Genomic DNA, 16594 nt, shown 5'->3' with positions numbered 1-16594 from the left:
CATGGCTGCATATCTGCATCGGTCTTCTTTGCAAAGGAATTTGTTACTCAGATGATCTGACACAGGATCTGTACGGCACTACAGGCCAGACTTTGTTTTTCATGTGTGACATTTTTGTCATTTTTTTTACTTTTAAACATAATAATCTTCCCATCTTCCTGTCTCTTTCAACAGGAATAATTTAAACCTTGTGGGTAAAAAAATGTTTTATAAACCTCTAAATCAGACAAACCTCAATCTCAGTCACCATAGGTTTTATTAGATGCTGGAAGTCCTTGTTAACATAATTGTGAGACGTTTAGTGATTAGGTGAAATTGTCTGATTTTCGGGTAACCAATAAACCAGTTTTTGGTGGGGTTATGGATTTTTATGATTGCATATAAAATAGATTTTTATGTGACAGTTGCACAGATTTCCTCCCTCCTTACCTAAATTAGGGCAGCTTAGAAGGCCACTGAAACAGTCTTCTTGATATCAAGTTGAAATATTAATTTTTTTTTTTATTATTATTAAATGGACCATCTCAAACAAAAATTGAGCAACTTAAAAAAAGCACGGATTCCACAGATCCCCTACGTCTGGTCATCCTCCATCAAATGTAGCCTAGACAGTCATGGGAAAAACTACGTACACCAGGAGGAATGGCCGCCATGTCCAGTCATCATCAGTGGGACCACCTCTATAGAGAGCCTTGCAAAATTATTTCAAACAAAAACATCAGTATATTTTATTGGAATTATTTGTTCTAGCCAGGCCACAGCAAGTAGTAACTAATTGTGAATTGGAAGGGATACATGGTTTATTAATTTTTACACATAAAAATCTCAACATGTGGTATGCATTTGTATTCAGTCCCTTTATTCTTATACTTCTGAACAAAATGTTACTGTTTTCAAAAGTCACTTGAGTAATAAATAGAGTCCACCTGTGTGTTATTTAGTCTGACTATAAATCCACCTATTCTGTGACAGGGTCACAGATATGATAGAGAAGGTGAGTGAACAAACAGCATTACAAGCTTTGAACACCTCACTGATCACTATTCAATCCTTCATCTGAAAATGGCACAACTGCAAGCTTACAGAGGCATGGCCATCCCTCCAAACTAACAGGCTAGTCAAGAAGACCAAACATCTGAAAAGAAGCCATGAAGCCCATGGTAACTCATGAAAAACCACAACTCAGGTAGGAGAATCTGCCGATAGAATGACTCATACACTCCACAATCCAGCTGTTATGCAAGAGTGGTAAGAAGATAGCCATTGTTGAAAGATATTCATAAAAAGACGTCATTAAAGTTTCCACAATCCATGTAGTGGACACAGCAAACATGCAGAAGAAGGTGCTCTTCTTCTTGGGCAACATGCAAAACACATCATGGAAGAAAAATAGCATGTCATCCCCATTGTAGAAAATGGTGGTGGCAACATCATTCCCTAGGGATACTTTCCTTCAGCAGCGAAAGGGAACCTGGTCAGAGTTGAGGGGACAATGTATGGAGCTAAATACACATCAGTCCTGAAATAAAACCTGTTAGAGGCTGCAAAAGAGTTGAGGACTAGGGTGTAGGTTCACCTTCCAACATGACAATAACCCTAAACATTCAGTCAGAGCTACAATGGAACTGGTTACATCATATTCAACTGTGAGAATGGCCCAGTTAAAGACCAGACTTAATACAACTGATAACGTGTGGTAATGATTGACTGTTCACAGATTCTCTCCATTTGGTTCAACGTAGCTTGATTTTGCAAAGAATGGGGTAGATTTTCAATCACTTTATGTGCACAGCTGTTAGAGACATACCCCAAACGTCTTTCTTTTGTTTTCTTCTCCGGCCTGTCTCTTATCATCTTTTTTTCTGCGGCACCTTTGCTTTTTCTTTCATTTTTTGTGGTTTTCGTGAACTCCAGCCCTCCAACTGAAAATTTTAATGTTAGATTGTTTTTTTTGTTGTTGTTGTTGTTGCTTGAAATGACTAAGTAATAATGAATTTGATTGATTTAATTAAATTATGCACTTTAAAGGCATAATTGAATTATATTATTATTGAATATAAGTCAGTATAACAGAAAAAGAAATTCATAAATGTTGCAGAATAACACTTCAACAAACATACTGTGTTCATGTTAAGTGGCTGTAAGGACATTGTGTTCACATCCATGCTGCCTTATAAGGCTGAGTGTCTGTGTGCCTTTGCTCCAGCATTCTTTACTTTGTATGTTTAATCTTTTTCTCGTTGACTGAGGTAGCTCATGGCCCCTTGGGAGACGGCAGAGGGAGAGCAGAAGCACCCGGTTTCCATCCAGACCGGCTCATCCAGACTCCAGCCTCATGAATGTGAAACATCTGGGTCTTGTCCATAAAGCTTGTAGTGCCTCCTCTCTGCTGCAGCAGGAAGAAAATAACTCCATCCCAGCAGAGAAGGCAAACCAATACAGGCATCAGATGTAAATTGAAGTAAACACATATCAACGTTTTTAGCCTACTTTTCCTTAAATAAATCAGAAAATGAGTTCAATTCTAAATAAACAATTTTGCCACAATACTAAAATAATGTTATACTTATTATTATCAATAATATTGGCAGTTACTGCTATCAATCATTTCATCCACCCATTGTAAAAGGTGCAAAGTGCATATATATCTGCCCATGGTTCTTTGCATAATAGCTCAAGCTTAGTGAAGTTAGATGGAGAGCAGCTGTGAACCCTTTTTTGGCCATACCACAGATTCTTGCCTGGGTTTCTTTCCTGACTTTGACTGGGCCATAATCACAAATGAATAGCATCTTTGATCTGAACCAGGGATGCCCAAATCTGGTACTAAAGAGCTACTATCCTGCAACTTTTACATGCATCCCTGCTCCAATACGCTTATGGCTAAATTCCCTCAATAACGTGTCATGTAGCTCTGCAGAGGGTTGGTAACAAGCCATGTATATGATTCAGGTGTGTTGAAGCATGTAGGACAGTAGCTCCCCAGGACTAGAGTTTGTCTGCACCCTAGTTCTCAAGTCTTATGTAGCCTCTAACAGGTTGATTAAAAGCATTCCCACAGCATGATGCTGTCACCACCATGTTTTACATTCGGGATGGTGTGTTCAGGGTGGTAGCACTGATGGTGTTATCAGTAGTTACCATGTCAATATTTTGCTTTAGAACAGTGCAGATGAATAAATTATTGCACACAAATTTATATTTGGTCTCCATAACATTTCCATAAATGGTTTCCTCTTTTCAAGAGTTTAATTGGAAGTCACATTTTTCTAAATGCTTATTGCATTTAATTCTCTTTACATGTAACCATTGGGGAAATGTAACTTTTTTAAACTAATTAATGAAACGAATAGATTATAGAATAGTCGTTGTTTAAGGAAATTTCAATTTTTTAAATTTTACCTCTATATTATGTACAGTCACTATATAGCCTTTGTGATATTTTCACTAAATCAGTTTACTTTGGGATTCAGAAACACTTCGCTTACAATGATGAATCAAACCTGTTTAAACGGTAACCGAACGCTTTTGTCGCCCCCAAGCGGGACAAACCCAGTGGTGCACCGCCACTCAACAATGTTCGGTGGATGCCAGTTCTTCAAACCATCGCACTTTCACGCGCTAGTTTGGATTGGGTCTGTTTAACGCCCCTCCTTGTGGTCCTCTCAGGCGATTGGTTTATTAGCCTGAACTCAGATTTTCATTTGCTAGAAACGTTTTATGAGGCGGGACTTTGTCGTTCGCTTGTGGAGGTGAGACCGGTATCCGGGCACTCTAGCACGTTGTGAAGCCACTAGGTCTTCAGCATCCGTTACGACAATTCAAATAATCAATCTATTGAAAAGCAACCGTTTTAATACAACTGACCAATTGGTAAGCTATTTTAATCTTCAAATTGTTTATTGTGGCGAAAGGTTCTAGTTTTGTCTCTCATCGCGGTTATTTACTTAACTGGGTCGATCTTCTTGGCTCTGGCTAAACCTTGGCGTTCAAGCGATGGTTGTTGGCATTTTTGCATGCAGTAATTCGGCTGTCTTGTTAAAATGCTCTAAGTTGGCAATATTACGCATTTAAGAATATCCCAACTTTAGATATTGAAACGGGTAGTGCATCGAACAAAAGATAAGTATCTTACAAAGCGGTCAGTTTCGCTTTTGCTCTTCAGGAAGTAGCCACCGCCCTTCACTAGCCCCTCTTTAGCTTTCGCGACACACTTCGTGTCTTCGTGTTCTACGTACGATTTAGTTTTATTCTATAAGTAGGATTTTGCTTTAACTTTACCTGTTTTACACAAGCTACCGTGGTAACTGGTCGCCTGGAGCAGAGACCAGTCCGGGCCACGTGCTGCTGAGGATCCTCCTGCCTCAATTTGGGGGCCTGCATGCGGCTACAGCTGTCGCTTTTAAGCCCCTTGGTCGACGGGGGCATCGTGCCATGTGAGCCCGGGTTAAATCTGGAAACGCTCGCTGGGGTGGTCTGCTGTCCATGCGGTGTGCGAGGCCGCGGTTATTAGGCCGGTGTGAGCGGCTCCATCACTACCGGCATGGCGCGGCCTTTGTCTGCGGGCTTTCCGTGTACATTTGACCACGACAAGGAAATGTGGCTAATTTGATATAAACTGGGTTAAACAGAGTCAAAGCTTATAAAAACGAATGGGAACATCTCGTGACTCTTGAGTCTCATCGTGCTTTTCCGTGGGGATCAGATAATGTTCGCTGGCTGTGGAGGGGTCATCGAGACCACCAGATGGCTCTTGGCTTTGTTGCCGACAAAAAATACGAGAAGAACCCTCGTTTTGTTTACTGAAAGACCAGGAGAACTATATGTTCTAGCAGAGCGTGGCGCATGGAGACGAGTCCTTTCACGGAGATGGCTGATTATTTATTTAGGCAAATTAACCGACAGGTTGCCAACCATACCTTAAGGCTTGATAGTCGGGGTTTACATCCCAGGCCTGTTTTTGAGCACCTATAGTCAGGATCCCATCCATGAAAATATGGGACACAATGTATTAAGCACACGTTGCAGAGATTGTAAATCCCACTCAGGTATTAAATAAGCCTGGATCGATTGTTGAAGCTTCGAGAAAGAAACGTGACTTTTAAATTAATAGATCAGTTTGTAGTCTCAAATTATGAACGTCCAGAATCATTAATATTAGATTGGAGGAAAGGAGAGGAAGGCCAAATGGCTTCAGGAGTCCTGACTTCCTGTTGCAGGTCAATGAGGCATCAGTGTATAAAGTGGTGCTCCCATCATGCATTGTTCCTACCACAAGTGTCTATTGGGATCTAGGTTGGACTTGAGTAGTTTAAATAACAAAGATGCGGTAACCTGCTCTACTTGAGTTGTATCTTGGTCACTAAGATCTATAGATACTGTGGGCATAAAGAACCATGAAAGTCATTAAAAGTGGCAAACCATCGCATTGGAATGCAGCTTTACTTATGGCTGTACGATATAAGGGAAACAGTCGATATGTGATAATATTGGTGAATGTCGCTGTAATATAGCTTGTGAAAAATAAAGTGTTATAGTCTTTCTGCTTTGGGTTCATGGCAAACTCTAGATAATGAGTTATCTATCCAGCTGAGGAAAAAAAAAAATATTTCCATCTGAATAAAAAGATTTATTGATGGAGTAGCTTGTGACTGAGGCTGCCGGTTCGGCATTAAAACTATTTGCATCTAGCTTCCTAATAACTTGACGACCTCTTTATCTTCTAAAACCTTTTATGCTTTATTAAACAAGTGTCCCCAAATATGACCGCCATAGAGACCCTGAATGCACGGTATTTGAATAATTAGCCAACACATATTGCAGTACTTCATGATATGTGCATGATGCATACAGTGATATTGCGATATATTGGATTATTGATATATTCCAAGGCTGGAATTCAAAGTCACAAAAAGAAGAAAACGAAAGGCCTCATTTTCATGTATGGATTGACCAGTTAAAAGGTCGGGCCTTTTTTCAGCTTCCCCTTTAAGACGCAGTTACATTTGACCTGGAGGTGAAAATATTAAACTGTCCAGTTTTTGGATAGAAAATAAAACATGAAGCTGTATATTTAATGCCTTGCAACTGAATAAATTAGAAAGGATTTTTGTACGTTTTGACGTATATAAATATAGGAATGTCTTAGTTTATTTTTCATGCAGGTTTGAACGAGGGATGGGCAGGTACCACATTGTCAGAAACTGGCAGGATTTAAAAACTGGTCGTCCAGTGTGAGGTTTTCAAATGCCATAAACTTGACAGATGGGGTTGTTAGCTTTGCTATTTGAGCCACTACTTGTTACCGGCTTGAGATAATCAACAAATGCAGCCTTTGGTTCATATGACTCAATAAAGTGGTTCTGGTGTTTTTACAGAACAGTTGCATTACTAAAAGTAGAGCCCTTTTTGACAATTCATAAATGTTTTTTAGGGCATCATTTTTTTTAAAGCCCCAACTTTATTTAATGATAGTTTAGCCAAACAAAACAGAATTTTCAAATACTATTACGCCATTTACAAACACTAGAAATTTGAGGAATTGAAATTATAAGCCAATGTCATTGATTTTACTCTTGCTGTATATACTTGAATCCAGTCTAACAATGCAAAGTTTGGCTTCCATCTAGACCTTCTGGCATCATTAATTAGTTGACTGAAAAATGGGCAAATTAATGGAAACATGAATTGCAACCTGACACTGTGACCTCCATATCCTTTTACAGTACTGATAAAAGGATAAAATTGAATGTATTCATTCATTTGTGTTGCTGTAGTATAAAAATCTAAATCCCAAAGGGGCTTTTCTTGGTTTCTTTTATGGACCTTAATAAACATCCCTGTATCATCCTTCCAACAAAACACAAATACTTCATTATGTGACTAAACTGTTGGTGTTGCTGAACATTTGCGGTCTGTAAACGGACTTCTCTCCTAGGGGAAAAAAAGCTTAAAATTCTCAAATAATTTTCTTTTAATAGTAGTTTAATTTTTTCTTTGTGTGCTTTTTCAAGTTTAACAGGTGAAAATCCAGCTAGGTATCAACTTGCACCAAATAGCGGCCTGAGCTGTGGTTGCATTTAGCAACTTAAAAGAATGTTGTTCTGTTGAAGCATGCCTCAGTTTTCACTGTCAGCTGTCCTTCTAAGACTGCCTTTGACTGCAGGTATCACAGATTCAGCACACTGGTTCTAAAAGGGTGAGCAGAGCTGCAATATAGACTCATATTCAAGGTCTTTTCGAAGCAGGAAGGTGTTTTTTGGAATTATGTAGGTGAAGTCTGTTTTGGTGCAACTCTTAAGCTTGAAGGTACAGGGGTTGGACAATGACACTGAAACACCTGGTTTTAGACCACAATAATTTATTAGTATGGTGTAGGGCCTCCTTTTGCGGTCAATACAGTGTCAATTCGTCTTGGGAATGACTTATACAAGTCCTGCACAGTGGTCAGAGGGATTTTAAGCCATTCTTCTTGCAGGATAGTGGCCAGGTCACTACGTGATACTGGTGGAGGAAAACGTTTCCTGACTCGCTCCTCCAAAACACCCCAAAGTGGCTCAATAATATTTAGATCTGGTGACTGTGCAGGCCATGGGAGATGTTCAACTTCACTTTCATGTTCATCAAATCAATCTTTCACCAGTCTTGCTGTGTGTATTGGTGCATTGTCATCCTGATACATGGCACCACCTTCAGGATACAATGTTTGAACCATTGGATGCACATGGTCCTCAAGAATGGTTCGGTAGTCCTTGGCAGTGACGCACCCATCTAGCACAAGTATTGGGCCAAGGGAATGCCATGATATGGCAGCCCAATCCATCACTAATCCACCCCCATGCTTCACTCTGGGCATGCAACAGTCTGGGTGGAACGCTTCTTTGGGGTTTCTCCACACCGTAACTCTCCCGGATGTGGGGAAAACAGTAAAGGTGGACTCATCAGAGAACAATACATGTTTCACATTGTCCACATCCCAAGATTTGCGCTCCTTGCACCATTGAAACCGACGTTTGGCATTGGCATGAGTGACCAAAGGTTTGGCTATAGCAGCCCGCCGTGTATATTGACCCTGTGGAGCTCCTGACGGACAGTTCTGGTGGAAACAGGAGAGTTGAGGTGCACATTTAATTCTGCCATGATTTGGGCAGCCGTGGTTTTATGTTTTTTGGATACAATCCGGGTTAGCACCCGAACATCCCTTTCAGACAGCTTCCTCTTGCGTCCACAGTTAATCCTGTTGGATGTGGTTCGTCCTTCTTGGTGGTATGCTGACATTACCCTGGATACCGTGGCTCTTGATACATCACAAAGACTTGCTGTCTTGGTCACAGATGCGCCAGCAAGACGTGCACCAACAATTTGTCCTCTTTTGAACTCTGGTATGTCACCCATAATGTTGTGGGCATTTCAATATTTTGAGCAAAACTGTGCTCTTACCCTGCTAATTGAACCTTCACACTCTGGTCTTACTGGTGCAATGTGCAATCAATGAAGACTGGCTACCAGGCTGGTCCAATTTAGCCATGAGACCTCCCACACTAAAATGACAGGTGTTTCAGTTTCATTGTCCAACCCCTGTATTTAAACTTGTGAACTTCAGTAAAAGACAAAATGTTCACCTAAAGTAAAGCACCTTATGTGGCTGGAAACTTTTATAGTGTCATGGTGGTTCGGCATATAAACATTTCAGAAAGCAGCAGAATCCAAAGAAATGAGCAACATTTAATCACCAAGTCTGGATAATTAAAGTTTAGCTCTCATCTGTGTTGAAGGTCTAAACGTTTCTTTCATTTTAGCTGTTGAACAGAAACTCCAGATGTGGCCATCAGATCATCTTTGCGCTTTAGAGTGCTTTTTAACTTATTGAATCCAGGGAAGTATTAAACTTTAGGCGTCTAGTTAATGTGTAGCACAAAATGAAACTCCCTGCACAATGCTCAGATTGCAGATGTGAGTCATGGCTCTTAGCTGTGTGACAGTGGGAGATGTTAACAGCTTGTAGAGTTAAACTTTACTCACTGTGTGTGTGTGTGTGTGTGTGTGTGTGTGCCTACATGTATATCTAACCTTGTGTGAATCCATCCCTGACAGAACACCAACTTTGTGTGGACACTTTGCCTGGTCCACACAAAGGGAATGGGTTATGTGGTTTAAAAGTTAGGTTTAGGACTAAGGTATGAATCGAGTTTAGGTTAAGGTGTATACTGGTAAGGTCTAGGGTCAGGGTTAGGTTATAACAGCGTGTGTGTCCAACACACACTGCATTATAACAGTTGATTGCTTTAATCAAGATAGACGCAGCATAATTTAACAGTTGTTAAAAATAACACTATAACACAAAATGTAAATATTTATCAGTTATCTACAAAGTGTCCCGCTTCGTTTTCTTTGTTTCTATTGGTATCTGTTATACATGTATTTACATACTTGGGGTGTATTCACACCAGCCATGTTGGGTCCTCTTGAAACGGACCAGAGGTCGTTTCCCCCTTTGTCCGGACCTTTTGTGCAGGTGTGAAATACACTCAAGGTGAACCCTGGTCCGGACCAAACGTCTGGACCCAGACCCACCTTTCGAGGTGCTCTAGGTCTGTTTCAGAACGGAACACACAGGGACCTGTGCTGTGATGCATAAATTGCGATAGTCCTATAATACTTATTTCCTGTGGGATTCAGACCTACTACCTATGCCTGACTATCCAGCAAAGACCCTGCAGCACATTTTTTGTGCTCTAGACCTTAAGACAGAAGTTGCAATCAACACCTCAGGCCTAAAGGAAAAACTGAAATTATCTGCCAGGAAAAGCAGAGCATTTAGTTACATTCTCTCATGGCACATGAGGAGAAATGTATTCTTCCTATTGCCATGAATTGTTTTCAGCGAGATGTGGCAGGAGACGGTTGATAGTCAGTTTTACAGATGGAATCCAGATTGTGGCGCTGACCCAAAAACTAAAGGGGAGGGGGGGCGAGCTCATATTGAGTCGGCCACTGCATGGTGTTGTGAAATGGGCGGATGTATTAACCCAAACTGATTTAAACTGGAAATAACTCGGGATTGGAGAGGTCTGTTGGATGAGTCATCAGAACAAGATCCAAACAATCTGTTACAGTTTAATTTTAATATTATTCTGTCCAAAGCTTTGTGCAGGAAACTGCATCTCTAGAGACTTTCTCCAAATGTACAGAAACAAAATGTCTCATGGATCTGAATGTAAACACAAATCTATTAGATCATTTATTAGAAATCCTTTTCCTTTCGTTCTTCTTAAATGGTCTGCTCATTTAACTGAGCTCCCCGTCTTTCTTCCTGCAGAGATTTCCAGTCGACCAAAGAAATGGTGATGGAGAAGCCAAGTGCCCAGCTGGTCGGGCGAGAGTTTGTCCGACAGTATTACACACTCCTGAACCAGGCTCCAGACTACCTACACAGGTACCACAAACAGTTGCTGCTCTTTGATCAGACAGATGTGTAGCTTTCTACTTTATTTAAAATGAAATGACTTGTTTAAATGCGGCTGTTTCCTCAGGTTTTATGGAAAGAGCTCCTCTTACGTGCACGGCGGGCTGGACAGTAACGGCAAACCACTAGAGGCCGTTTACGGGCAAGCTGTAAGTGGCATCATCCAGTGGGGGACATTTTAGGAGTTATTTACGCTGGGAGACATCACACTAGAACCACGTTGCCATCCTGTATTATTGCGCTCTAAACGGACACTTTTAAAAGACTTGTTCAGTTCTGGTCCATTCAGCAGCAGAAAGTAACTGCAGATGTTTCCCCGTTGTTGAACTTGGATCCCTGTGATTCCTTAGAATTACTATAAATTTTCTTGCTACTAAAATCAAACTTACCATTGCTAAGTGGAGGTCCAAATCAAAATCTTTATTTTGACTCTTTCTCTTGCAGGAGATCCATAAGAGAGTGATGGCTCTGAGTTTCCGTGATTGTCACACCAAGATCCGACACGTGGATGCCCACGCCACCCTGAACGAAGGTGTGGTGGTCCAGGTGATGGGCGAGCTCTCCAACAACATGCAACCGATGAGGAAGTTCATGCAGACGTTTGTTCTGGCACCCGAGGTGAGCACCAACACCTGCCCTCAGCTATGATTGTGAGTGGCTGGTAAAACAATTTTGGTTGTTCATTCATTTTATTTTTTGTTTGTTTCAGGGCACGGTTGCAAATAAATTCTATGTCCACAACGACGTGTTTCGCTACCAAGACGAAGTGTTTGGTGACTCAGACTCTGAACTTCCAGAAGGTGTGAGATCTTTATTTTTTTGGTTAGAATTTCTGTGGCAATAGTTCTGTTTTCAAGTGCTTTTCAGGTATCGTAGTAGTCTTCTGCTTTATATTCTGTTACCAAACATGTAATAAATTATAATAATCTCTAAGGTTTGTTGTGTGTTAGAACTTTGATAGTCCTGTTTTACAATGTAAGAGCAAGAAGAAGTGTGAGCCTACTGCAGGTATGTCCATGGGTACTGTACAGTAAACGCACGGTTTAGTTGGTCAAGGCTCCTTTTCCTTAATTACTGCATCAGTGCGTGTTTGCCTGGAGGTGATCAGCGTGTTCCATGCTAATTTGTTGCTCTGATTTCGGCCTTTAGCTGGTCTGCATTGAAGATCTGCCTCTCCTCTTTCTTGTGCCAATAGTCCAAAGATTGTCTGGAATTTAGATCCGGCCAGTCAGCCGCAGTAAAATTAAACCAGGTGTTGGTACTTCTGGCAATGTGGACAGGTGCCAAGTCCTGCTGGAAAAATAAATCAGCAACTCAATCAGCCTCGTCAACAGAGGGAATCATAAAGGGCTCATAAAAGTTCACATAAGTTGGCTGGTTTGATTTTGAACTTAATAAAACACAGTAGAGTAACATCCCTGAATTATCATTTACCATGGAAGCGTCACACTGGACCTCAAGCAGCTTGGATTCTGTCCCTCTCTACTCTTCCTTCAGACCCTTTATCACAAATTGGCTTTCATCTGAAAATAGGGGTTTGGACCTTGAACAGTCCACTTAAATGTCTGCTTAGACCAGGTTAGGCTAATGATGTATCTGGTTCAGTATTTACTTAACTCAAGGATGTTCCAGATGTAATCCTGTGTCCTGGACACATCTGTGTGTGGTGGTACTTCAGCTGCAGACCACACCTTGGGAATCTTCCCCAAACTGTTTGAATATTCTTCTCTCAAACCCGTGTTGATTTTTCACCCATTTTAGCGACACATTTTTTCCTTCTACTCAACCTTCCATAAATATGCTTGGATAAAGCGCTGCCCTTGTGTAGGTCATCGTCCCTGAATGGTGTCGGTGACTCCGCTGGACTGTCAGTAGTTTTATGATTTGTGTAGGCTGTAACATTCTTGAATTGGTAAAAAATATTGGTGTTCTGTAACTTCAGGAAATTGGATTCTGGAGGTTTCATTAGCTATGAGCCACAATCAACACAATTTTTGCTCCTCTAATAAATTTCACTTTTTCAATTTCATTACTGAAGTAGGTTTTTCAATAATATTTCAAGGTATTGAACTGTAGGTGTATTAGTCTTAGATAAATTGTTTTTGGTAAATATTGAATCTTCAACTTGTTTTCAGAGTCCGAAGATGAGGTGGAGGAGCTGGACAGGGTCCCCTCCCCTGATGTGGCCCCAGAGGAGTCTGCCCCCTTCTACGACCCGACAGCTTGGTGCGGTATTACCCGTTTTACAGGGTTGAACTAGAAACCTAACTGTCTCTGTTCAGGATCAATGGATATTAGTTTTCTTGCTTGAAGCAGAGTGTTGCATGTTTGTTTTCATGTCAGATGTGAACAGATCCCGCTGCTGATTTATGAATCAATAGAGCAATAGAACATCCAAATGTAGTTCCATATGTTACTAAAAACCATAACATAATTCCCGTATTACTGATCCAAACATCCACGTTCCCTGTTTTCTATGTAGTTCAGAACCAGCAGCTCCTGGTGACGAGGAGGAGGAAGTTGCAGTGAGCCCAGAACCAGAGCACGAGGTGGAGAAGGAGGTGGAGGCTACTGAGGTAGAGCTGAAAGCAGAGGTGATGCTGGAGACGCAGACGGAGACCCTCACCATTGAGGATCAGACGGAGAAAAGTCCCTCAACGGTCGTTCCTCTCACCACAGAACCTGCGTCTGCACCGGCTGAAGGCACTCCGCCTGCTCCAGAGGAAAACAGGGTAGGTCGGAAGGTGGGACGAAGAACAGGAGAAAGCCGTCTCTAATGAACTAGAAAGCCAAGCCTTAATTTACTTTGATTTTTGTTTCCTTGACTGCAGTTCTCCTGGGCATCAGTTACCAGTAAGAACCTCCATCCCAGTGTGCCTGTCCCAGTCTCGGGAATCTCTCCGCATGTTGTAAAAGCCCCTCCCACAGCTCAGGTAAGTTACTCTGTTATTCAGCTTCATTAATATAAATCAAATTCTTTTGGCCATTAGCATTTTTATTTTAATATCATTAGTTTTTCCTTTTTTGAAGCACGTTTAGTTATCATCAATGTCAGATTTGTGTAGACAGAGGTGCAAAGAGATTAGATGTTAAGAAAAGTACCAAAACATTTTGTACTTTTCTTGCGATAAAATCTCAAGTGGAATCAGGGTTTCCACCTGTGTGATCAATGTTGGAAGGTTTTTACTAAACAGAAGTTTCTACAGTTTACCTCTCAAAGAGTTGTGTTGTGTGTGCATAAAGTATCACACTGTTGTATCAAAATGTTGTGGACATAGCATATCAGATGTACATTTGAACTCTTGCACAAATCAAACATGCTAATACAGTAATTTCAAATTCCTCTACCTGCCACTGCTGCGCTCTATAGCGGCTGCATGCAGTCCACCTTTCTGTCTAGGTTCAAAACATTGTTTTGTACAGAACTTTAAGCCATTCTTTGGTTCTGTTCTGGTAAATCTTCCTTATAAAAAGGCCCCTGACATGTGATCAAGTAGAATATTCCTTACTCCCCAGAGCTGGTGTAGCAGTACCCTCTGGACTCATCTTAATGCTGTTGGTATTTGTATTTTTGTCTAGTTTGCTAAACAGAAACTAAATGAAACACACCTCAGGGGTTGACTCCACCCTGATGAGTTTTTGATTAATTTGGGCTGGTGTTTTGACACAAACACAGCCCTACCACAAAGATCAAGATGCGTTTTTCGTTGACATGAAACCTCGGTTCTGGATGACTTAAGATGTTGCTTTAGATTTCATTATCTTGTGTAGAGATAAACCTGCTTGATCTGGTGGATGTTCTCCACAGTTCAAAGCCTTTGACATTTGGCATTGATTCATTTATATCCTAAGCTCAGAGACTCACTTCTAGTTCTGATTTTAAAAACCTGTTGTGTGACAGCCGAGAGTGGAGGCAAAGTCAGAGACCCAGACAGCACAGAGACCACAGAGAGACCAGAGGCCGAGAGAACAGAGGCCTGGAGGTCCTCCACCCACCAACAGAGGGCCAAGGCCAGGTACTGATTACATTTGTCTTCTCCTTTCATGTTCTGATGAAGTAAATGTGGCTGACGTAAGGAGATGGCTTGCATTAGTGCACTGAATAAACGGCCTGTGTCTCTTGTTAATGTTTCAGTTCGAGAAGGTGAGCAGGGTGAGTTAGAGGGTCGCAGGATGATTCGGTACCCAGATGCCCACCAGCTCTTCGTAGGTAACGTTCCTCATGATGTGGACAAGACGGAACTGAAGGAGTTCTTTGAACGTAAGTTGGATCGAAGCCTGAAAACATTATCAATGGGATTGAGTAACAGTTTAGCACCAGCACAGAAGATGCACTAGGTTGTAAGGTTCTTAACTGTTCCAACATGTCTCAGTGAGGCACTGCTGTAGAAAGCTTTGATTATAGAAGTCACTGTAAACCTGGTTTAATTCATCAGAAGCCTGAACAACTGAATCACAGTTTAACACGGTTAAAGGTGTAAAAATGCGACCTTCTCTTCCAGAATACGGGAATGTTCTGGAGCTGCGGATCAACAGTGGAGGGAAGCTCCCAAACTTCGGCTTCGTTGTGTTTGACGATTCTGAACCTGTACAGAAGATCCTCAGCAACCGGGTGAGAAACCATTTATTTAAACTGCAGCTGTTAGTTGGAGGTTCATCAGTTGAGTTCTGGCTGCTTCATGTGCCGATTTATATCCATTTGTTGTCTCCACCAGCCCATCAAGTTCAGAGGTGACGTCCGTCTAAATGTGGAGGAGAAGAAAACCCGGTCAGCCAGAGAGGGCGACAGGCGAGACGTGAGGCCCCGTGGTCCAGGTGGTCCCGGTGGCCCCAGAGAGCGAATAGGAGGCGGCGGGGGACCAAGGGGGCCCCCTACCCGTGGCGGCATGTCACAGAAACCCAGCTTCGGTTCTGGACGGGGGTCTGGGACTGCTGAGGGGCGCTACTCCGCTCCTCGTCAGTGAACCAGCCAGGAGTTAGATTAACCGTCTGGATTCAGTCTTTACTGGTTTTTGAATTTTTCTGCAACAGGAACCGATTGGAAAAAGCTAAATTAGAGGAAAACTCCCTTTTTTACATCTAGGAGAGAAAATCGGCAGGAATTATAGATTTGGAGTCAAGAATTTGGGTTGCTGCTCATGTGTTGCCTGACTAGTGAATCATTTCTGCAATATTCTGTCTCCTAAATGTTTTCGGCTCAAGTTTGGTCAAACGTTAAACATGAAGTCACATCTGCTGAATTCAGGCGGCAGTCATCCATCTGTTTGTTCTACCACAAACCTCCCATCCCATCCCACCACATCAGAGCAGAGTCCCGCCAATTGACACTCAAGAGACACATCTTTACAGTTCAGGGGAAAAACTGCTGCATGCAGAGACTCGTTGAAAGAGACAGGAGTGCTGATGCAGAGGACTGTGTTTAGCATTCCCACACAGAGTTCTGAAGAATGCCTCCAAGTTCGCCATCTGTCTATCGTAACCCCTCCCAAAACTGCCGGAGTGTTTTTTCTGTTTTTGTTCTGATGGTCTGGAAAAACGAGATTGGAACCATCATAACTGCGTTCTCTCCTGAAGCTGAGTTGCTCCTCCTGTGAACAGCTGTTTGCTCCCATCTCAGCGGCGCTCCCTCCTGAATCCAAACGTTGGCTTGTACAGGAGACGTAGCCACCTCCTCAGTCAGACCAGCCCTGGATGTTTTCATTGCTTTCACATGTTTTACCTGGACTTTTAGTCGGCTTTTTTCATATTTTTTTTTTTTCCATGCTAAACTTGAATTTAACAAATCAGAACACACAAACAGATGAAAAAGGGTAAATACTACTTGAATTGGGGATTTGAAAACCCAGATGTTGTTTCGCGTTCTCTCCCTGTTTCTTAAAGGAACGTGTACTTTTACTGCTTGGGCAATCCTGTGTATTGCTGCCACCGTTGTATCTAGCAATGGATCTGTCTTTTTATTCTATCAGGTCAAAGAGCTGAAATGTTGTAGTTTTTATTTTAGTAATGTCTGATTGGAGCATGTATCAAAACCTGTCAGACTTGTACTACCGATGCACTTCATCTGTCATCTGAAAAATAAGCTCACACCGACGAGAGAACTAAATTAAAAGCGATTTACTGTTTTAACCT

At 41.7% G+C, this 16594-nt stretch overlaps 1 protein-coding gene across 2 annotated transcripts; it reads left to right on the top strand.

Moving 5' to 3' along the window:
* The first annotated feature begins 3731 nt into the window (after positions 1-3731).
* g3bp1 (GTPase activating protein (SH3 domain) binding protein 1) lies at positions 3732-16591 on the top strand. Of its 2 annotated transcripts, none has more exons than XM_047354513.1 (12): positions 3732-3752; positions 10319-10435; positions 10533-10614; positions 10910-11083; positions 11175-11265; positions 12601-12691; positions 12948-13197; positions 13297-13398; positions 14367-14481; positions 14601-14726; positions 14968-15077; positions 15181-16591. In XM_047354513.1, exons 2-12 carry the CDS (start codon positions 10341-10343, stop codon positions 15427-15429), a joined length of 1485 nt encoding a protein of 494 aa, XP_047210469.1. In that variant the 5' UTR covers positions 3732-3752; positions 10319-10340; the 3' UTR covers positions 15430-16591. The 2 variants fall into 2 exon arrangements, with proteins under 2 accessions (XP_047210469.1, XP_047210470.1); XM_047354514.1 differs by having other exon boundaries at positions 3739-3873.
* Positions 16592-16594: the final 3 nt, after the last annotated feature.

This window comes from Girardinichthys multiradiatus, chromosome 23 (genome assembly GCF_021462225.1).
Source record: "Girardinichthys multiradiatus isolate DD_20200921_A chromosome 23, DD_fGirMul_XY1, whole genome shotgun sequence".
NCBI lineage: Eukaryota > Metazoa > Chordata > Actinopteri > Cyprinodontiformes > Goodeidae > Girardinichthys > Girardinichthys multiradiatus.
Note: the sequence above shows the minus strand (reverse complement) of the source record. Positions and strands in the feature narration are given on the sequence as shown.